The 23,331-nt window shown below is 42.0% G+C and overlaps 1 protein-coding gene across 2 annotated transcripts in view; it reads left to right on the top strand.

The window, feature by feature from the left end:
* Positions 1 to 6,798: 6,798 nt before the first annotated feature.
* CSE1L (chromosome segregation 1 like) overlaps positions 6,799 to 23,331 on the top strand; it is a 37,924-nt gene continuing 21,391 nt past the window's right edge. The window contains exons 1-10 of one of the 2 annotated variants that reach the window (XM_060230824.1): positions 6,799 to 6,984; positions 15,521 to 15,616; positions 17,365 to 17,507; positions 18,671 to 18,772; positions 19,550 to 19,695; positions 19,854 to 19,944; positions 20,810 to 20,917; positions 21,552 to 21,644; positions 21,905 to 22,072; positions 22,165 to 22,294. In XM_060230824.1, coding sequence (XP_060086807.1) covers positions 15,532 to 15,616; positions 17,365 to 17,507; positions 18,671 to 18,772; positions 19,550 to 19,695; positions 19,854 to 19,944; positions 20,810 to 20,917; positions 21,552 to 21,644; positions 21,905 to 22,072; positions 22,165 to 22,294 — 1,066 coding nt within the window. In that variant the 5' untranslated portion in view covers positions 6,799 to 6,984; positions 15,521 to 15,531. Of the gene's footprint in view, positions 6,991 to 15,520; positions 15,617 to 17,364; positions 17,508 to 18,670; positions 18,773 to 19,549; positions 19,696 to 19,853; positions 19,945 to 20,809; positions 20,918 to 21,551; positions 21,645 to 21,904; positions 22,073 to 22,164; positions 22,295 to 23,331 lie in introns of both variants that reach the window. The other variant, XM_060230825.1, reaches the window with a different exon arrangement.

Here is a 23,331-nt window from a genome sequence, read left to right as displayed (position 1 = left end):
AAGAGGCATTTCAAAAAGTACTGCAAAATCATTTATTTTTATATTGTTTAATTCTTTATCTTGCTCCACATTCTTATTTATTTTTCACTGTTATAACTCTATTAATGTGTAGTACAAATATTCCTATTTGTCAAATGTCACCTGTTCAAATTTGCATCCATTTGATTCATTTTAGGAACCACGGCAGCATTACAACTAATCCTTCAAATTTGAATGAGAAGTGCAATACATACCGATTCAAACAGTTTCCAAATCTTTTCAATGTAAAATACTGTGAAGCTTTAGAGATCTATGAGATATTTGCTTATACGTAGAATATTCTGGTCATAAAACATAGAGCCTTTGAAAAGCCTGAGAGTTAAATGGCTTTATTTCCTTAGGAAACTATGTTTAGCAGTCAACACTTGCATTTTCAAATGACTGAACTTTAAAGATACTTGGAAAATAAACTCTAGATTACTATGTGTGTTATCATGGGATGGGAAGAGGCTCCATAACAGCCTTACTCCAGATGAGAGTTTGTGTGTGTATTAGATTTGTAGAGAGTGATACAGTAGTACATGTAATGTCTGAATGTGTTCTTGCAGTGGCTGTTTCTCCAGTATACTCTATTTTTCCCCTTTTTCTCTTTGGCAACACTAAGTTCCCTGGACAATCATAACAATGACATGTATTCTCCTCAGAAATTCCATCTGCCGCCCTTCCAATGCCCATGTAATCATGGCTAGGAGATCAAGAGGAAACTATGAGCTCACATGGAAAACAGGTGCCCTTTTGCCCTGTCTAGTGCAATTTCCTCTCTCCGTCCTTCCTTGACAGGTGTTATCATAGTTAAAGACTGCATTTAAACTGTGGTTAATCACGGGAAACATTAATAGGCTTTCTCCTACTCCTGGTTGGCAAACCTGCTTCAAAGCTTGAATTGAAGATGTGTACCCTAGTTAATGCTAATCATAGTTAGAGCCAGTGCAGATGTAATGTCAAACCATAACTGAAGCAGAAAAGGGGAGAAATTTCTACCATAGAAGAGAGGAACACAGAAATCTACAGTCTGCTCCTGATCTCTTAACCATCACTGAATTATTACTGCAGTGGGCCACCGTACTTTCTTTTATAGCTTAAATAAATAAATATTTACAAGTTCCGGTTACAGAAAGCCATGCTACAAATGAGTATATAAATATCTAATTCTGTCAGTACTGTAGTGGCAACCTACATGAAACAGGTAAGACAGAAGAGAGTGAACCTGTTGAGAGAAGCCCTCAAGAAGACTTTAATTTTGATCTGTGCATTATTATGTAATGGAGCAAATCGCATTTATCTTCTTTTACAACCCATCTGGATGAGAGCTTTTATTTATGCAAATTCTAAAACATGAAACAAACATCCAGTACAGTTTCTTTTATTAAAATTTGGTAATACAACTTCACACCAGGACTATACAGGCGACAGATGTCTTAAGCCTGCATATTTGCACGTAAGCTGGCTGAGTTTTAATAAAAATGGATGGAGTCAGGTTAGGTGAAATAGTTTGTACATTGCATTTTATAAAAGCAGTTTGGTTACTGCTGAAGTTAATGTAAGCCAGTGTAAGTGGCCAGGAAAATTTAGCCCCTAAATACTTTAGAATTAACCAAATGATGTGCTGTGATGTGATCCATGGCTTTTAAAGCAAACAACAAAATAGTGACCTGTGAGAGGTGCAATTCTCTAAATGTCTTGACATTTTGTCCAGAATATCTTTGCAACTTTAAATAAAATATACTTTGTTCAAATGTATGTTTTATCTATATAATGCCTAAAATGAGTTACAAGCTACTTTTTCTTAAGAGATCTTCTATTATGAAGTGCATTTAATATCATTAAGTTAATGAAAAGCATTCCTTGCCCGATGGATGTATACATTTTTGAGAGAATAGCAGAATAATTATATAATATGAAAGCGATGTAAAGTTTTTTACATAAAATATTATGTATAATACTGTTGTATTCCATGCTTTAATCTGGTGGTAAATAAAGTTTAAAAACAAATGTCAGTTTTTAAATGTAGTGATTTAAACCTTACAGAAACAATTTGTTTGCATCCAGTTTGATGGTGGCACTGTGAAAGCTTCTGCAAAGGAAAACAGAGACATGGTCCACACATAGCAGTAAATCTTGTTCATATGAATCATCTTATGTCGCTTTTGTTATTTCCAGGTTTGCAACAAACTATAGTTTGCCATTTCATCTAAACTGGCAACTATGTTACGCATTTTCTCTACAAATCAAGATCAAACTACTGCTTTTATAGCAAATGCAAGCCACTGTTAGGTTTTCAGATGCAAAAGTAATTAATTTTATCACTGTATATGAGGGAAGGAAAGAGGCTGAAGTAGCTGGAGAACCTCTTCAAGGCTTGTTCACTCAGCAACAACCCATGGTTTATTGTTATGTCTGAACCATACCACGTGTTTGCATCTGTGAAGGGACTGAGTTGATGCACTGCCACAAAATGGATAGGCACAAAGGGTGTGGTATCTCACATAATAATGAGGTGTCTAATACATGTGGAAGTCAAACTGTCTTCCAGATGTTTGCCCTGTACAGAAAACACTTTCTCTCTCAACAGGTACCTTATGGAGGAAATGGCTGATTGGAGAGTTAAGTCTATGGCACAATAATCTTCTGAGGTCCCTCTCCGCTTCAAACCCCACTATCCTCAGGCTCTACCCCTCAAATCTCTAGGAATTTCTTAACCTGAAGTTGGCAACCCTATCTCCTTGCCACGCAACAGCCATCCTGCCTTCATCTGCCCCTCTCTGCACTCTGGCAGCCTCTACCTAGGAAAACCATGCCCCAGTACTGTGGTGGAAGCCACTGGGCCAGGGCCGCTTGCATGGTAGGGAACCCTAAAGGACTTGTGGGAGAGGGTGCCTCACTTTCCTCTCCCCATAATATTTCATATTTCCCTTATTTTCCCCCTCTACCTGCCTCTTTTTCTCCTCAACCATTCACCAACCTACCTTTTATTTGCCTCCCATCTTATTATTTATTTTTTTACTGGAGAGCAAGTTTGGTGTAGTGGTTAAGTGCGCGGACTCTTATCTGGGAGAACTGGGTTTGATTCCCCACTCCTCCACTTGCATCTGCTAGCATGGCCTTGGGTCAGCCATAGCTCTGGCAGAGGTTGTCCTTGAAAGGGCAGCTGCTGTGAGAGCCCTCTCAGCCCCATCCACCTCACAGGGTGTTTGTTGTGGGGGAGGAAGGTAAAGGAGATTGTGAGCCGCTCTGAGACTCTTCGGAGTAGAGGGCGGGATATAAATCCAATATCTTCTTCTTCTACTATCATATCCCACCTTTTTCCACAATGGGGACCAAAGCAGCTCACATTCTCTCCTTTTTATCTACACAATGGCCCTGGGAGGTAGATTAAGTTAAAGTATGTGATTGGCCCAAAATCAAACCCAGTGAGCTACAGCATGATGAGGAATGGAACCTCCATCTCCCAGACCCTAATATGAAGTTCTAACCATTATACCACACTAGTTTTCATAGGGTGGCTGCTGCTGAACAGAAAACAGCCAGGCTTAGTTGAGTTATAAGCAAGTTGGGTGGTATCAGCCAGAGCTTGCTGCTAGGCCTAGGGTTGCCAACCACAAGGTGGGACCTGGAGATATCCCAGAATTACAACTAAACTCTAGACAACAGGTTTGTCCCCCTGAAGAAACTGTCTACTTTAGAGAATGGAGTTTATGGCATATCCAGCTGAGTCCTCTCCCCTTTCCAAACCCTGCCCTCCTCAAGACTCCACAACAAATTCTCCAGGAATTTCCCAATCTGGACCTGGTAAGCTTAGTCAGGCTTGGGCCCATGGAGTCCTCCCTCGAAGGCCAAAATAGGGTCCTTTCTTCTGCTTTTACTGACAGAACCAAGCTTTCGAATGCTGTGGTTGCCTAGAAACAGCCACTGAGGAAATCCATTGCTTAAAGCTACAGGTGCTTTTTTATCATTTTGGGAGTTTTTCTATCATCTATCTGATTTCACATTTTTCTACAAACCTGGTGCCCTTTTCAGGCTTGTAGAGAGATCTGTCTTTCCTGTTCACATTGTCAGTCACCAGATTTAAGTATCCAAAAATCTGACTAACTTCGCTATAGTACATACATCATTTGGGATTATAAGCCAAAAAAAAAGCATGGCACCAAACTGCCACTCACTTTTGAATCCTGGTCACATGAACTAGTTGTCACATTTATTGCTGTTTCGCTTCCTCCAAGGAACTTAAAGTAGCACACACAGTTCTCCCTTTTATCTTCATAACAGCCCAGTGAAGAAGGTAAGGCTAGACAGAACAGCCCTGCTGAATTAAACCAGACCAGTGGTCCATCTAGTTTAGCATCCTGCTTACATAATTTACCAGCCAGTTGCCCTATGGTTAAAAGAACACTGTTGCCTCTTCACTTTCCTCCCATTCAGATACATACTTCTTCTAGACATGAAAGCTCCCTTAAGTAAAAATGGCCATAGTCATTGATGGACCTCTCCACTATGTCTAATCATTTTTTAAACTCCTGTTTTATTTGTCTCCTGGCCATGGAAAGCCCAGGCAAGCCTGAGATCGGTTCTTTAAGCCAAGCAGGGTCAGCCCTGGTTGGTATTTGAATGAGAGACTACCAAGGAATACCAGGGTTGATATGCAGAGACAGGCAATGGCAATCTTAACTCTGAATGTCTCTTGCTTTGAAAATCCTACAGGGTCACCCAGAAAGAAAAATGCCAGTGGTCCCTACATCCATTGGCTGCAAATTCCACAATTTAATTTTTATTCATTGAGTAAAGCAGTATTTCCTTTTGTCCATAATGAATCTATAGACTCATTGGTGTCCCAGAGTTTGAAGTCTTATGGAAGGGGGAAGCAAGTTCACTAGCCACTGTCCATCCATCATTTTGTAAACCTCTATCATATTCCCACGAATAGTTGTCTTTTTCTAACATGAAAAGCTTTCCTCAGATGAAAGGTACTCCAACCCCTTAACATCTCAGTTGCTCTCTTCTGCATTGCTGCACTGAGACATGGTGAGTAGCCCAATATTACTCAGTGAGCTATATGGCTGAGCTAGGAACTAAATCCTTTTTCAAGCCCTAATAGAATACTCACTACTTAAAGGAAGTGAAAAAGTGAGCACTGACACACGAAGGCTCATTCCCTGCCACAAATTTTGTTACCCTTTAAGGTGCTACTGGACTCTCACTCTTTTGTACTACTACCAACTGACTTAACATAGCTACCCATTTTGACCTACTCAAAACACAGGCTTGGATTATGAAACAGAGAATACCAGTTCTGCAATTACTCTAGATAAGTGGTTCTCAAACTTTATGAAGTGATATCCATTTCTAAATGCACTTTAAAAAAAAAGACATTTGCAAAGTAACCCCATGCTTCTTGATAAAATGGTGGATTGACAAGGTTAGACAGAGGCCTGGTCTCTATATAAAACATGAAATGGTAGAGTCAGACTATGAGTCTCCTATAAACAAAAACTTCGCCTCTTTTGGAGGGGAAGAGGGCATCTGGGGAAGTGGTAGCCAACCCATAAAAGCTTATGCGGTAATAAAGTCTATGTTTGAAGGCACCTGAAAACTTTCGTTTGTTTCCATATTGCTCCACTAATTTCCTCTCCCCCCCCTCCACTCCCAGCATAATCTCTACTGGTGTAAACTCATGCAGCAGTTTCTCTCAGCTCACCAGTACCAATTATTCCAGCCCCTCCAAAGTTGGGCGTCTGTTGCTGCCTGATAATGGACTTTTTCTGTGGCCTCCCACAAACAGTCTCCCAGAAGAACATCAGGAAATTGCTGTCTCTATTCCAATTCCATAAAGGCTTCAAGGTTGAACTTTTAAAACTGCATTTACTGTCCCTAGGTTAGTTTATTTTGCGGGTTGAATTTTACGAAGGGCAGCAGTGTGTTTCAGACATTACATTTAAGGTTTTTAACTTTGTGTATAGTGCAGAACAAGACACGAGACCTCTGTGAAGAGTAAAAAAAATTATTTCAGCATAAGCATTTGTGTGATATGTTGGTTTAGCTTTTGTTATGTGTCCTGAGTTTCAGTCATCTGAAACAGAGGTGTGCCTATGCATGTTTTAAATAAAACAAAATATATGCTTAGGGTTGCCAAGTCCGACTCAAAAAATATCTAGACTTTGGGAGTGGAGCCAGGAACAAGCATGATTGATCTCCCAAGGGAGTTTTGGCCATCACATTTAAAGAGACTGCACACCTTTTAAATGCCTTCCCTCCATTTGTAATAACTGATAGGGGCACCTTCTTTTGGGGATCATAGAACTGAACCCCCTGGTTCAATCTTTTTGAAATGGGGGGGGGGGTGTTGAGGAGAGGGACTCGATGCTATGCTGAAAATTTGGTACCTTTACTTCAAAACACACACGCCCCGATATCCACGGATCAATTCTCCATTATACCCTATGGGAATCAGTCAAACCTGGGGATTGGCAACCGTATATGTGCTACATCTCCTAATTACATCCTCCCCACAGACACACAAACAGTAGCCTGAAGTGGCACATTCCGCCTTAGTATCCCCACCCTCTCACTTAGCCACCTGCGTAGACCGGGCCAGTCTCCTCTACGGGCAAAATGATGAGGCAATCCCCTGTAGCCATACTTAGCTCGCTCGATAAGGCTTGGCCATACTCCGTTGCATTCTGGGACGGCCCTGCGAAAATGCAGGAGCCCATTGGTTCGTCCGCTTCAGAAAGGACCGTGTTTGGGATTGGCTGGACCCCTGGAGAAGCCGGCCTGTGATTGGTTTCAAGCGAGAAAGCGGCGCGGCGTCCCGCGTCATTACGTCAGCACGCCGCCGCCGCCGCGCCCTCTTGCCGAGGTTTGAATGTGAAGCGGAGCTGGAGCTGTAGGAGGCGTTGCTGCTGCTACTCCAGTCGCCCCTGCCGCCAGTGTTGTCGGGAGACCTGTCAGGTGAGGGTGCGTCGCTGAGAGCGCTAACCTGCCTCTCCTTCCCTGAAAGCGGAGTTAGGCGGACGGGAAGGCCTTGAGGGACCGTCGAGGTTCCCATATTTTTCCTGGGTGGTGGTCGGGCTGCGGGCCCACAGAACTACGGAGGGAAGCATCTGAACTTGCTGTGTCCATCTGAGCCCGCCCCTTTTTGGCTGCGCGCGCCGGTGTTGGTTCCTGGGTCTGTTCCGCTACAAACGGGCCCCGTTGATTGGCCCTCGTAGCTGTCACTCCCTCGGGTGACTGGCTAGTGTGGCCTGAACACCCTCAATCACACCGTCTCTCTCGCTCTTACCCCCACTCCATTTTCCTTCCCCCACCCACCACCAGAGAAGAGCAAGCCCTTCTTTTGCACCTTAAGTTCGAATTAGGCGGGGAGGCCTTCATCCCCAGGAAAGAAATAAGGGGGTGTAAAGAATAGCTAGTGAAGAATGTTCCCTTTAAGCTTCATTCTTGTGAGCAAAAATTCTACTTTGTGAGCTACTGGCATTAAAGTTGTGAACTACTGCATAAATTATTGTGCTCTGGGGTCATCCTTCCTGAGCTAAGACAAAAATGTGTGAGCTGGAGGCTAAAAATCTGTGAGCTAGCTCACACTAACTCAGCTTAGAGCGAACACTGCTATTGAACTTTAATATCTTTTGAAAGAAGGTGTGGTGGGGTTCAAGCTTTTATGGAAGTACGGTGTCCCCAAATACAAGATGGCCAAAGGTTTGGTGCAGGCACCAAATAGTAAGAGAAAGCCAATCTGCGCCTACTCAGAGCACACTATTTCTTTAAAGCTCATTGTGCTTAAAGCACTCTGCTCCTATTGTTTAAGTGTTCCTTAATCCTCCTTAGGAAAAGGTCTTTCACATTACCTGATCCTTTTAACTGGAGACACCAGGGACTAAATCTGGGACTTTCATGAAAAGTTGAGGCACTGGTGCTGTACCTGAGCCGCAGCCCAACTTTGTCATTTTCCCTGTAATCACTGGTAGTATCTTTTAAGAGTGTTGTTACATTCACCACAGTTTTAAGTAGATCCAATTCATTTCAATGTAGAGACTGGGTCTGAGGAGTGCCATTTCTTCACTTTGCCTAAATCCATTGGTTTTGTAGAGTGCAGTTAGCATGCTGGTAAAAAGGTCTGCTGCAGAGTGCAGAACCTGTATATCCTTCTTCTGTTTGTGTGAGCTTGCACATATATTATCAAGTAAAATATAGCTGGGGCAGTTCATCTCAAGTGTGTTCTTGAAGTATCTGTATTGCTTTATCTTCATCTTATTCTTTCCTTCTGTCCCCCATTTTATTGTTTTTTCTACTATGGAAAAGTAGATAGTTAGCTCCTTGTTTTCTGTTTGTTCTAAAGTGTCCTATATAGTGCATAAATATTTGGTAATAAAAGTTAGTTTAGAATTATAATCATCAATCAGTAATTGATGAGACTAACTATTCAACAGTTTGAAGTAACTAAAATCAGTTTAAGGGAAAATTTACAAGTTTATAAAAGAAATGTGTGCGCTGTTCACTGAGGTGAGGTCTGTAATGCACAGGAGAATCTCTTTAGAAATAAGCAAAAACTGAATTGTATGTTTTGCTTCTGAAAGCAGAACAAGTTTTGTGCTGCTTGTGCTTATTTATAAGTGGAATAGTGGGTTATAACTGACAGTATTCACTTTATTGGTTTTAAATTATTTGTCTTCAGTATGGATGTTTTTGTGTGGATATATCTTTAATTTATTTGCCGGCTTCCCCTCACACAGTGTCTCCAAGTTCTGACTCAGAACAGAACACTCTGCTTCTTGGACGTGTAGTCAATGCAACATAGATGCCTGTGTCATTTATTTTTATTCATTTGTAGTCCACCTTTCTCCCATAATTATGACTTACATAATTCTGTTTTCCATTTTATCCTTACAACAACCCTTAATTTGGTGTTAATCTGATGGTGACGGGCTTCCTCCGAAGTTCTTAAATGCCAGTCAGTTGTATGCTAACCAGAAGAGGACAGTCTTGCAGGCCTTGTGGAACTGCCCAAGGTTCCTCAAGGCCCTCACTTCATCCGGTAACTAGTTCCACCAGCAGGGGGCTGTGATTGAAAAGTCCCTATCCCTGGTCGATTTCAGTCGGGCCTCCTTCGGCTCGGGAATTACTAGCAGATCTAAGTACTCGCTGGGGAACATGTGGGGAGAGACAGTCCCTAAGGTGGATAGGTCCTAGGCCATATAGGGCTTTAAAGGTGATAACCAGCACCTTGTAACGAACCTGGTATACTATTGGCAGCCAGTGCAGTTCCTGCAGTCCCGGCTGAATGTGCTCCCACCTGGGAAGCCCTAATAACAGCCGGGCCACATCGTTCTGCACTAGCTGCGACTTCCGGGTTCGGCACATGTAGAGGGCGTTACAGTAGTCCAGCCTCAAAGTGACCGTTGCATGGATCACTGTTGCCAGGTCGCCGTGCCCTAGGAAGGGGACCAACTGCCTTGCCCGCCTAAGATGAAAAAATGCGGATTTAGCAGTGGCTGCTATCTGGGCCTCCATTGTCAAGGCAGGCTCCAGTAGTACCCCCAAACTCCTGACCTTGTGCGCCATTGTTAGTGGCGCACCATCAAAGGCCGGTAGGGGAATTTCCCTTCCCGGACCACCATGACCCAGGCAAAGGACCTCTGTCTTCGCTGGATTTAGCTTCAGTCTACTCAGCCTAAGCCATCCAGCCGCGGCTTGCAGCTCATGTTATTTGCAAGATAATTTTCTGTTTTACCACACTTCAAAACTACAGGTGATCTCTTTGAGGAACCTTAATTAGATATTTAAAAGTATGAGTAATTGTATGAGCTAACGTGCTGGACTGGCCAGAATACTGGACTAGGCTAAGGGAGCCCCAGAGTCAGATCCCCACTGCCATGGAAACTCCCTCAGTGACCTTGAACCAGTCACACATTCTCAGCCTAGCCTAACTCATGAGATTGTTGTGAGAATGTTGTAAGTCAGTCTGCCTTCTCATTGGGGAGACAGGTGGATATAAATAAAGTACACCTGTTGCAAACATACCAGCTCCCACTGAGCTGACCTCAGTAATGGTCATCTTCTGATAATTACTTCACAAAATAGATGGAGCCCGTTGGAGAGCCAGCCATGGTAAACTGATGGTTGTTTGAAACATATTAAGCGAATGATGTGGTTCCTAATGTCAGAATTCAGTGGTTCCAATGAGATTAACAAAGATATATTATGTATATTGATATCAAAGTGATGATCTACCAAGGCTGTTAAAGCTGTTTGTCCCTTTTTGCAGTCTGTGGCTACAATAAAAAATGGAGAGGAGGGACAAAAAGTTTGCTTTAATCCTCCCCCCCCCCCCCGGATCATCATCCCCTAGCAGGGGCGTCAAACATGCGGCCCGGAGGCCAAATCAGGCCCCCGGAAGGCTCCTGATAGGCCCTCAGGCAACTGACTGTCATCTGCTTCCTTCTGCCTCTCTCTTTCTTCCTTCTGCATAACAGTTTGCTTTGCAAGGTTTGCTCAGTTGCATAGGAGTTACAGAGCAAAACCTCTGTTTTCTCCATTGGCTGAGGCTCCTCCCTTGGGGAGGAAGGGGGGGATGCAGAGCTTGTTTTTCAAGGCACTCTCAATCGCACAGCAGAGCTACTGAGCCAATCCTCTCTTCCTTCTTTTGGCTGAGGCTCCTCCCCCTCCTGATCCCCCGGGGAAGGAAGGAAAGAGCCAGAGCTTCCTTTGCCCAGTTCCCTGGATCCCATGGGAGAAATACAAAGAAAGCACCTTTAAGACCAACGAATGCGAACATTTAAAACATGTTCTAAGGGGTTTTTAAAAAAAAAAAAATCTTTAATTGTGTTTGTCTGTGTCTTTTTTAAAGTTTATATCTCTGCTCCCTAATCTTAAATAGGTATACACATGGCCTGGCCCAACAAGGGTTCATTTATATCAGATCCGGCCCTCATAACAAATGATTTCAACACCCTAGCCCTAGAGCATCCCAGTTTCCATTTGGATCCATAAGTCTTCACGGCAGACTAGCCTAATCAATCCTCCACTTTTTACAGGAGCTAGTCATTGTCTTAAAGCAGGTAGTTATCTGACTGTTGCAGTGGTATAAGAGCAGAACCTCAGTCACTGCAAAAAAGTAATTCCAGCAAGTGTGTGCCGGCCATTTCTGTGGAGTCCACAAAGTTCTGAGTTACACCAAACCAGAGATTGGCATGGATATTCAAGTTACCCAGCACCATCTCAGACTCCCATAATAGTTTCTTTTGTGCTTCTCCAAAAAATTTCTGACACTTTGGTGGAATTCTTTGATGATAAAGATAATTATGATGAGCAATGTGCTTCCTAATTTTGATTATTTTGCCAATATTCAATATGAAATAGTGTTAAGGGTCAAGTATATTGCAATTACTTGCCCTGGACTGGCACCAAAGAACCATGTGGGCAAACAAGAATTTTCACACATTAAATGGGGCTCTCTGATATTCTCCTTCCAACTCTGCCCCCATCCTATTCCATCATGCTATGTTGAAGAAAGTGACCAAGAGGCTCTAAATTTTCCAGAACGACTTTAGAAAGCAGATAACTGGTGCACAAGGGCTAATTCAGAAATTGTGAGGCACAAGTAAATGTTCTGTGTTGTGTCCAGTGTCTATGCAGCACCAGCAAAAGGCACTGGAGATGAAAAGCCACACAAGGGGGGCGGGGTTGCATCAGGGTGCAGGAAGCAAGCAAAATTGCCCTTGTCTGCCTTTTTGCATGAGCAGATCCTCTAGCACCAAAATAGACCTGCTTTCCCCTCTTCACTACAGCCAATTGTGTTGTATGGCTTTAAATCCGTACGCTTTCTGAGGCTCATCGGTGGCTGTAGAAAAAAATGGGAAGGCAGGGGAAAATCCACTTTTGCCAGTACCTTGTGCTGGAGGTGCATAGGATTCAGTATCTTGTTGCTGAGGTTACCAGAATTGTCAAAGTACACTCATTTTGGATTTTTTTTTTCCTGTGTAAAATTAGCCAGTGGCATTTATGGAAAATTTTCATATGCCATATTTTTCCATTTTAAAAAAATCGTTGTTTACTAATGATAATTAGTAAACTAATAGATAATTAGTTTACTAATAATAATTAGTAACATACTGAAGCATCCCCAGTCAAATTGAGCAGTTTTAGAGTTCTAATAATTTTTTCTAAGTTTCCTCCCCTAAGGAATTGTGCATTGTTATACCTACACACACAAAACATATCTCAATTGCCTTCTCCAAGCTTTATGGAGAGACCTAAATCTAAATATTTATAATAAATTAAATATTTATAATAAATTAAACATACCATATTAAGTATGTCTTACTGCATTTTTTATATATTTCTGTTCAGCTTCTTTTCATTATTGAGAAATAACTGAATGGTTTACATAATGGGTGGGGGGCTGTAAGAGTCATGGGGGGAATTCCAATTCCTCCACTCACCCCTCAGTACCAGATTAAATCTTGTGGAGGCCCCTAGGCAGTCAAAATCTCCAGGGGTGCCCTTGCAAATTATCTCTGAGTCAGAGCACCCGCCCCACCACCCGCGGTCCCCGCTGCAGCCCCCTTCTCAAAAGCCCCTTTGACAAAGCTGTGGGGGAGAGGCAGAGAGAGGCAAACTTGGTGACAACACCAGCAGCAGCTGCACCAGGCAAGTTGGGCAAAGAGTGGCTCAGTGGCTGGCTGCACATGCAAGCTGGAAGGGCTGCAAGTAGGAAGAAAACAGGGTGGAGGGAAGCCAGCCCAGGGCTCCTAAAGGCATGGGGGCCCATAGGCCAGTGCCTGCTTGGCCTAATTGTTAATCTGGTCCTCCCCCCCCCCCATTGCCAGGTCCAGTGCAGCTCCAGGCCTCACCACACCCGCCTTTGAACCCGCCTTTGAGCTGTCTGGAGTGGCTCCCAGACTCTGCCACTACAGCTGTGCAGAACCAAGGCAAATACATTGTCTTTGCCTGCACAGACATTATTTTCTTGAGGGAGGGGGTTTAAACTCCCCAGTGTATTCTTTAACTTCGTAGTTTTTTTCTGCAAACCTGGAGAGCCCCCCAGATTTGCAGAAGAATCTGTCTATAGTCATTGTGGCCCCAGATTTAGGTATCGGCTCACACTTGGCTATTAGATGCATAGATGTCAAATTAACATGGTTTATTTTGTTGACTAGCTGATTATGTAAAACTGATTGTGACTCATGAAAGCTTGTGTCACAATACATTCATTAGCCCTCAGGGTGTCCTGAGATTTATTTATTGTTTTGGCTGTAGTGATCAAATACAACTTCTCACCTGGACTTCTTTACTTTTTTTATTAAATACAAGTTAAATAGACATTCTGAGGTTGTTTATGTGCTATCAAGATGCTTCTGACTTAAGGTGACCCTGTCATTAACAGCCTTGCTCAGGTCTTGCAAACTGACGCCAAGCCATTTTCAGTGGGAAATTATTCAAACCATTTTTTTTCTGGGAAAAGCTACATCATTGATTGTCGTTGTTTTTAGTGTTCACTGTAGTTTATTTTTAGAAGTACCGTATTTGCCGGCGTACAAGACGGCTTTTTTGCCCCGAAAAACATGCCTCCAAGTGGGGGGGTCGTCTTATACGCCGGGTGCACTCCGCCGCCGCCCGAGGAAGGAAGCCCTGAGGAGGCTATGGGATGCGGCGGCAGCGGCAAGAGCAGCGCCCAGAAGCCGGCCGCGCTCTCGCCTGGCCCCATGGCCACACAGGGCTCGTCACCGGTGCCGCTCAGGAAGAGGAAGAAGCCGCCGGCACCGGAGCCTGTACAGGACGAGGCGGCGGCGGCTGCTGCACTCATGGCCCCCATCCCCACATGCTCCGCTTCGCGCTCGGACCCTTCCCTCAGCGCCTCAGCAGCCCAGCCATAGGGAGAGGGAAGGGGAAGGAGGCCCACCGCCGCCCCAGCCAGCAGCGCCTCACTCACTCACTGACAGGCGCTCGACCCTTCCCCTTTGGCTCTCGCGCGCACCCATGCGGGAAGGGACGGGGGGGGGAGAAGGGATCAGAGCCCGCCGGACCCCGAGCACGGGGCGCACTGACGTCATGTCACCATGCGGGTGGGAGCGCTCTGTCTCTCTCTCTCGTTTCCTCCTTTTCTACCTAGCCTCCCCACACCCCTTTCGGGTGTCAAAGCGGCTGACAACGGGACGCAACTGAGCCTGCGCAGCGAGGCCCCCCTTTTCTTTTTCCGCCCCTCGCCTCAAACATAAACATTGTCCCACCCTGAGGGAGTGCGGAAAGCTCATGCGCATTGGTGGAGCTCTTTTCTTTCCTTTTCGTCCAATGTTTCTTGAGGAGAGTTTCTGGGAAGGCGGGAGGGAAGGAGGAGATAGACGTAATAATAATAATAATAAATAGGAATGGTGACTAAATAGCAAATAGAGATTAGAACTGTGGCTGGTGTTTCTAACAATAATGGGTTTCGGTTCAAATCTCCAATTCCTGTAAGAAATGTTGGGGGGTCGTCTTATACGCCCAGTCGCCTTATACGCCGGCAAATACGGTAATGGTCTTTTCAGCCGTTGAAAATATACAATAAGGGTAGTCATGAAAATTAATATTCATTTTCTAGCTTACTAGATGGTTGATAAGCAAAGAAGTGCTAACCTTGTTTAATTTTTCTTGTTTGTTTGGGTAGTTTTTGTGTCTCAGAAAAATTTTCTGAATCGTAAAGGCTGTTGTTGAATGAGTGTTGCGGGGAACATGAGACATAAAGGATTGTGCTGTGAGGAGAGGAGCAATACTGTGGATTATGACAGATTGAAGAATATGATGGAAAAATTCTAGAAGCCTGGTAGCCTGGGTGCTTAAATACATGATGTCTGCTCATATAAAAGAGCTGAAAGATAAGTTGTGCAGAAAAGTGAATTATATGCTCAAAACACATATTAAATGGTGTATTGTGGGAAAATCCTAGTTGGGTACTACAGATGTAAACTAGTTTAGGTTTCAGGGCTGTCTGTCTAATAGCTTGCCCCAGCATAGTATTTCAATTTTTTTTCTGTTTTGAAAGTCTGCTGTACTGGAAACATTTATCTTGAAAGTTTCCAATTGCAGGAAAATGCTACTAATGATTCTTTGAACCTCTGGGTCTCAAAGTGGACTGTCGCTGTGACCTGCAGGACTGTCTGCTGCTTTCCGTAAATCAATGAATCGGATCAATGCTTCTGCTACATTAAAAGAACTTGGGGGCAGCATTTCAGAATCCATGCTTTAGATGCCTAAATGGATTGAAGGAGCCACACAGGGTGTAACAGTTGACAGCCATGCATTTAAATGACAAATTATTTCTGCTTTTTTTAGCTCATTTTTGTCGGCAGGAGAGTATCCAGTATATTGTACTTTCTGCCATCACAGGGAAATGTTCTTAACACTAATGTCCTTTTAAAAAATTGTGTGCAGAGGTGCTTGAAATGGGTCACTTAGTTCTGTGTATCTAATACCTTAAAAGTGTACTCAAGAACATTTTGTTAATTTTTAGGTTTTACAGTTATGGAGCTAAGTGATGCCAATTTGCAGACTCTGACTGAATATTTGAAGAAGACGCTAGATCCTGATCCCGCTATAAGGCGTCCTGGTAAACAGTTTGTGTTCTGAAAAATGGTGTCTGTTTTGCTATTCTCTGCCTAAGCATTCACTAGGTTTTTTTCAGGCGTAACAGTACCGCCCAAGAATTAGGGACTTTGCAGACTAACAACATCCCATGTTAAAAGAAGGAGGCTTGAAACTTTCTGGGACATGTTTCTCTAAAACAACAGGCATGGTCCTCAAATGAATAAGCAACAGAGCTTCACATGTGCCAAACAGGAGGGTGTCTACCAGGGCTGCAAAATAAGTGTTGGGAGAAGAAGAGAATATTAAGCCATGATGTGGAGTCAAGCAGGTGCTTTTGCAGAATCTGAAGTTTTTGCCAGTTTTCTTTTCAGAATTCACAAATTGTTCTTGAAAATTCCAATTTCATACAGAAATCAGTTTTGGTATAAAAGCTGCTATTAGCAAGGTTCTGATCGGGTGAAACATGTGGGAATTGTAAGAGACACAGAAATAATTTCAGTAAGATAAGGGAAAAGGGAGGGAGGAAGTCATTTTCCATGTACTTATTAACCTTAAGACAAATGAGGATAGGAAGGTTTTTCCAACTATTAGCTTCTCAAAGACAGGGTAGCAATTCAATTCTTTTTACAAGCACAAATGTATTGTATAGTGCAGAAGTCCCCATTGTGTTGCCTGTGGGCACCCTGGTAGCTGCTGACACCTTTTCCTGGTAATTGCCAAGGTTGTTTTTTTTTTTAGAAAGAGGGTGTGATCAGGTGGTGCCAGCAGGGCTTCTGATTGGCCATTGGAGACCTGCCCAATACTGCCAGATGAGTGTTTCTTAGTGAGCTCTGTAGGCATATTTTTGTGTATACAGTATGTTCATTTTGAAAAGCATCCTGCTAAACAGAGCTTCTGCCTGAAATGCTGAAGAGCTAAAATCAGAGTTATACATAACCTGTACCCCTGACATTCTGGGACTGGCTCTGCCTCCTGTGACAAACATTTTGTGGCTGTGCCCACCAATGTTCCCTCTAAGCTGCAGAGTCTTGTGGGCAAAAATTCTACTTTGTGAGCTACTGTCATTAAAGCTGTGAGGTACTGGCATTAAAGTTGTGAGCTATGCATAAATTAGTGTGCTCTGGGGTCATCCTTCCTTAACTAAGACAAAAATGTGTGAGATGGAGGTGAAAAATTTGTGAGCTTGCTCATGCTGGCTCAGTTTATAGGAAACACTGGTGCCCACCACTCTGTGTAAGGTTTCTAAAGGTGCCCATTGGTTCAAAAACACTGGGGACCACTGATATAGTATATACAAAACAGAAAACTTATTTCATTAATCAGCTTTTCCCAAACTGATTTTTGCAGGACTCTATACATTTCCTGACTTCAAATATCTTAGTAAATTGCCACCTTTCTTCTCTCAACTTAATGCAATGTTACCTTTAACAGTCAGGAATTAACTAGGATTTTTCTTAATCAGGTTTGGAGCTGGGTGGATGCTCTTTTTTTTTGTTGGTCTGCCAACAAGAACATTGTTTAGACAATGCTGGTTTATCAGAAATTAGCGGGGATTCAGAATTTTAAGCAGCCACAGCTGCTGAATCTATATTCAGAACTGGTTGCAGTTGACAAGGCAGAAATGGAGCCATGGTCAAAGTATTGTAGATATGAGAACTATTCTCTGTTTCTTTACTTTATGAGCCATGTTAAATGTTAGCAACTGCTGACTGAAATAAACTCTGTGGAATTGTTCAGACTTTTTGCTAACTTCAGGATATTCCTTTACAGCGGAAAAATTCCTTGAATCTGTCGAAGGAAGCCAAAATTATCCACTTCTACTCTTAACGCTGCTAGAGAAGTCACAAGATAATGTTATCAAAGTCTGTGCCTCTGTCACATTCAAGAATTACATCAAAAGGAACTGGAGAATTGTAGGTATTGTGGTAAATCAAGCCAGAGCATAATGTTAGGACTGGATCCTATAGAACTTCAAGTACCCTTTGAGCTTGTGTGGGTAACAGTGGAAATTTCACAACTGGATTCATCCATTACTGGCTCACCGTATTTGTATCTCTTTTGTGAGGCCGGCACCAAGCAGAACCTTGCTTGCTTTGATCAGCAAATTCCACCCATCTTGCCTGATGCATTCATTTTCCCCATACAGAATGTACAGCTGGGGCTATGTCAGACTTCTTTGATTCTAGGCTTATTGGACTTTTTTATCAGAGATGGGAAGTAGGGAGGCAGGTTTCATGCTTCCATATGCCAGCTAGACCACAAACTGATGCCAAAGTCTTGACCCACTACCTGGAAAAATATCTTGTAAAGTATTTGTCACTATTATGAAGTACCCCTTGAACATGAGACACATTGAGCTTCTCCAGAGTGTTCACTGTGAAAACGTTTTTATGCAGAGATACTGTTAGTGTTATAATTCCTGGTAATGCTGATCAATGCGGCTGTAATCTTGAGAGAATAGATTTTTTGTAATGCATTGTATGTGAGGCTGGCTGTCTTTGATCCTGTGCACCAACTACGGTTGTCAGGTACATCACTTTCGGCAGTCTCCTCTATTTGGGGAGGTTTGCTCATGTGCAGCACATGCACACTTATTTTTCATTGGCCATGGTCACAACAGCCTGCTGGATATGGTACAACAAGCCTTTCATATTCTCTCTTCCATAAAAGGTGCAAAGTAGAATTATTTGATGTGTTTTTGGTGGAAATAATGAGGGCTTTTTTGTAGCAGGAACTCCTTTGCATATTAGGCCACACACCCCTGATGTAGCCACTCCAGGAGCTTATCAGGGCTCTTAGTAAGCTCCAGGAGGATTGGCTACATCAGCAGTGTGTGGCCTAATATGCAAAGGAGTTCCTGCTACAAAAAAAGCCCTGGGAATAATGAACAATAACTAACAGCTGTCTCTGGCAGCTGGTTATGGTATATGTTGCAACAGTTGCAATTAATCTGATGTAGATATTTGTGTGTGTTTTAACTGTGTATGTTTCCATTTTGTAAGCCACCTCCAGATTTGTGGAAAGGCAGGATATAATTTTTTTAAAGAAGTGAATGAACTTAACATTTTGTTTGTAGATTGAAGATGAACCAAACAAAATCTGTGAAGCAGACAGGATAGCCATTAAATCCAACATAGTGCACCTGATGCTTAGCAGTCCAGAACAAATTCAAAAACAGGTGAGGAGACAGTGACATCAAATAGAAGCCTTATTTCAACAGGGGAGGTATGAATGCAGAGAAGAGTGTTGTGTTTGGTGTGGAATATTTATTTTGTTGGGTTTGTGTCCCGCCCTTCCCACAAGCAGGCTCGGGGTGGGTTCCATCACATGTCTGCAGCAGTTAAAACCACAGCATTTAAAATGTACAGATTAAAACAGCTAAAATTCAGCATCAATAGCCAGTGCATCGACAGATACAGTCAGCAGGTGCAGATGGTCATTCGGGGCCCTGGGGGAAGGTCTACCAGTAAGGAGATGCCCGCTGCCTCAACTAAAGGCCCGGTGGAAGAGCTCCATTTTACGCATTGCAAAATAAACTACAACGCTCTGCAAAATAAGATACAGTATATGATTCAAGCAAAAATATTTTTTTCAAACCAAGTTAGAATATCTGCACATTCTTCAAAAAATATAAATGATTCTTAGCAGTTAATTGATAACTATCACATTGTCCTAAAAGCCATGATTTCTTTGACAAACAGGAATGGGAATCCAGGTTCAGTGGCTTTGGGTAGCTCATGCCTTGCTAAGCATGACTGGGGAAGAGATGATCATGACTATGATATGATTGTAGTTTCACGTTACTGGCCTGTATCCTACTGTTCCACTCAGCTTCTTCACGTTAAGGCATGCTTCCTCTAGTGCAAGGGCAACTTAAGTAGGAGGAAGGCTCCCTGGTTAGAGGACAGGTTGGCATTTTCTTTAAAATCACTACACGTTTATACTTCCTTTTCAGTTAAGTGATGCGATTAGCATCATCGGTAGAGAAGATTTCCCTCAGAAGTGGCCTGACCTCCTGACAGAAATGGTGAATCGCTTTCAGAGTGGAGACTTCCATGTTATTAATGGAGTTCTTCGCACAGCACACTCTTTATTTAAAAGGTACAGAGAGACAACATAAAATTCTGAATTCCAATTTTAATGCCAAAGCTTTATTTTAGCAAGAATAGCTTTTGATTGCTGCCTCCTTTCCTTTACGTAGTTGGCTGTCAACCCACCTAAAAACTATCAGATACAAGTTGTTATGACTTTTTTAACAGGTACCGTCACGAGTTTAAATCAAATGAACTGTGGACAGAGATCAAACTTGTCCTTGATGCCTTTGCACTACCACTGACAAATCTTTTTAAGGTACAGCATTGTGAAATCTAGAATTTACTTAAGAGAGCTGAATTCTAATATCTGTCACCTATGGAAAGGTATTTTTTCCATCACATCTGTCCTTTCCATGTTGCTGTAGGCTGTGAGATCGCTACTTTTATTTTATTGGCTAAGAGACTTACCATATGATTCCAAATAGCTAGCCTAAATTGGTCTGTAGCAGCAAAATAAAGCAGGAGTTCAGTGGCACTTTCGTGACTGACCAGATTAATTCCAGCATCATGTTTCATTAGTCAGAGTTCACTTAATCTGGTGCATGAAATATACATTCATAAAGTTGATGCATTTAGATACAGTGGCTCAGTTTTGTTGCTGAGGTGAAATTTGCACCCAAGTTTCTCACTGATTGGATGATACATTTCCTCCTTCTGTGAGACAGTTTTACTTTAGGAATGTTTTTAATGAGCTGGGTTTCTGAGTTTAATCATTTGGGGGAGAGAGCAAACATCTGATTTTTATCCTCTAGAATTATTTTGCAGGACTTAAGCTGATTTCTCCTTCCTACCCCTTTTTTCTCTTCTCTTACCATCCTTCACCAATCTAGCACATTTTAGTTCTCCCTTTTTTCTTTTTGGTTAATTATAAAATCACATTTTTGCACAGTGAGTGAGACATTCCCACCATTTCTGTGGGAGGTTTGGGTTTTGTTTCTATCATTTACATAAGGGCTGATATGTTAGTGATGTTGGTAATAATATTGAGTCCTTTATGCTGCTTAGCTGCTGGTTTTGTTTTGATTCTACCTCTCACTATAAATATATTTTAACCAAAATGAAACATTGTCAGGTACGTTGTACTTACATCTGGCTGATGGTGCTGCTCTCTTTTCATCTAGGCCACAATTGAGCTTTGCAGTACTCATGCAAATGATGCCAGTGCTTTGAAAGTGCTCTTCTCCTCTCTGATTCTGATTGCAAAGCTGTTCTACAGTTTAAATTTTCAGGTAAGCCATCTTTGTTTTAATTTGTTATTTTCCCAGTAGCTGATAGATCTGCTCTTCAGAGCCATCGCCTAACATGTCCATGGTGCCTGAAAATTAAAGCAGCAGCTTCAATAGAGAATGGCTGAGCGATCAAAGATCTCAGTATTGCTAGTTGAAAATGTTGAAATATTGATAATTTCTCAAAAATCTGGCTTCATGACTGTGTTAGTATAAATTATTTAAGCTGCATTAACATGTCTAAAGGAATGTGCAAGTTCCCTCTTGGCATTAAAAATACAATTTTCTTGATCTTTCACACTTGAATGCTTCTTCCATTCCTTCTGATAAGAGTCAGTTTAATAAAGCTTGTGATAGGAAGCAATAGGAGAAAATGAATAATGGCTTTTGACAGCCAAGATTTTCTGAGAGTGCTGGGCCTATTTAAGTAAGAACAGACTGTGATCTTTCCAGTTAAAAAGTTCTTTCCCTATATAGCTAGCGTCCTCTGTGGGACAGGATTCATGAGTTGGGTGTATTGGTATTCTTCTTCAAGCAAATACTTTGTCCTTTTTTGAGCAGATTGCCTGCCAAAATAGAGCAGAAAATATGCTGCTTCTAACTGAATAAATTAAAATCCGCATCTTAATTTTGTTAGGACCTTCCTGAATTTTTTGAAGATAACATGGAAACTTGGATGATGAATTTCCACAACCTTTTAACTTTGGATAACAAACTCTTACAGACAGATGTAAGTAATCACATAAATGTGTTGTAAGGCTTCCATGTAATGAGAACTTTTGTTAATGTACACATTTTTCAATAGTTCAGGCTTATCTAACTAACAGGTACAGAAATAATTGCTTATACCATCCAGCTTAATAACAGAATATTACCTCTGTTACTGTTACCTTAATGTTTTATGACATAAGCACATTTGTATGACGCAGGCAGGGAAAATGGCAAAATTAAATAATAAAGGGTTTGGGGTGTACTTTTATTTATTATTAGGATGAAGAGGAAGCTGGTCTGCTAGAGCTTTTGAAATCGCAAATTTGCGATAATGCAGCCTTGTATGCCCAAAAATATGATGAAGAATTCCAACCTTACCTGCCACGTTTTGTCACCGCAATCTGGAATTTATTAGTCACAACTGGTCAAGAAGTTAAATATGATTTGGTAAGCTTAACTGTGTGTCTCTTTTCTATCCAGATTGAGGGGAACTTTTTAGTACTTATTTAAACTAAGCTCACTTTATGTCTGTCTTGCAGTTGGTAAGCAATGCAATCCAGTTTCTGGCTTCAGTTTGTGAGAGGCCTCATTATACACACCTTTTTGAAGACCAGAATACGCTGACGAGTATCTGTGAGAAAGTCATTGTTCCCAACATGGAATTCAGAGGTAATATTTTTATTTCCTAAAAAAGTAGCTTAATGGGATCTGCTGACTGCTCAGTGGAGAGGGTTTCAGGACATTAGGTATATTACATCAGAAAATTTGTGATAACCTATGGAGTAGCTTTTTGCTAACTCAGATCTTAAATAGCATTACAACATGCAATTGAGTAGGCAGAATGATAAAAACCCACTTTGCCTGTAGATGTTAATAATGAGAAGTGAAATTCCTTCAGATACCTAGAAAAGTTGTTTTACCTCCAACTGCCTCAAAGTTTTATTTCTTTCCAATTTAAAATGGAGTTTGCTTTTAGCTTATTAAATAACTGTGGCAAGAGCTCTTGAACCATTCTGTTTTTCCCAGTCTATTCTCAAAAGTCTTCCTATTTTTAGCAGTCATCAAAACATACTGACTATTGCACAAAATGCATGCCAGCTTAATGCAGGAGCTAATGAGGCTCATGCTGCTTGCAGTAGTCCAGATGAATAGTTCTCTCCCCACCCCCGCCCCTTTGATGACAAAGGGCTTTAAAATCATCCCTTAGCTTCTCAAGCAGTTTGTTGTGCAACAAGGGGAGCGGGGGGGGGGGGGGGGGGTTGCTGTTCAAAAGTGCAAATCAGTGTCCTCTATGGGCTCATGAAATACTCAGAGTTCAGTCAAATTAATGAACATTCAGATATGGCAAGACAAAGTATTGATTTTACACTGCTTTCAAAGATTAATTTAAGGCAAAACACAGGGAATGTAGCTCCCCCTGCAGATATAAGAATGAATTACATATGCTTAATTATAACTGCCATCGATAAAATGGCTTTGGGCTCACAAGATACCATGGATACAGTGATCTTGGGACAGTATGGGAGCCTACTGACTTTACATAATGGTTACAAATAGAATAAAAAATTATACATTAAAAAAAACCAGATTGCATGATGGTTTGGATCTTGATCTGAATCCCAGATATCAATAAGAGTTTTGCATTTACCAATTCCAGCTTGCACATATTGGTGTTTCCCCAGCCTTAGTTAAGTACCTCTCATAGA

The sequence above is a fragment of the Heteronotia binoei genome, chromosome 2 (assembly GCF_032191835.1).
Source record: "Heteronotia binoei isolate CCM8104 ecotype False Entrance Well chromosome 2, APGP_CSIRO_Hbin_v1, whole genome shotgun sequence".
Classification (NCBI taxonomy): domain Eukaryota; kingdom Metazoa; phylum Chordata; class Lepidosauria; order Squamata; family Gekkonidae; genus Heteronotia; species Heteronotia binoei.
Note: the sequence above shows the minus strand (reverse complement) of the source record. Positions and strands in the feature narration are given on the sequence as shown.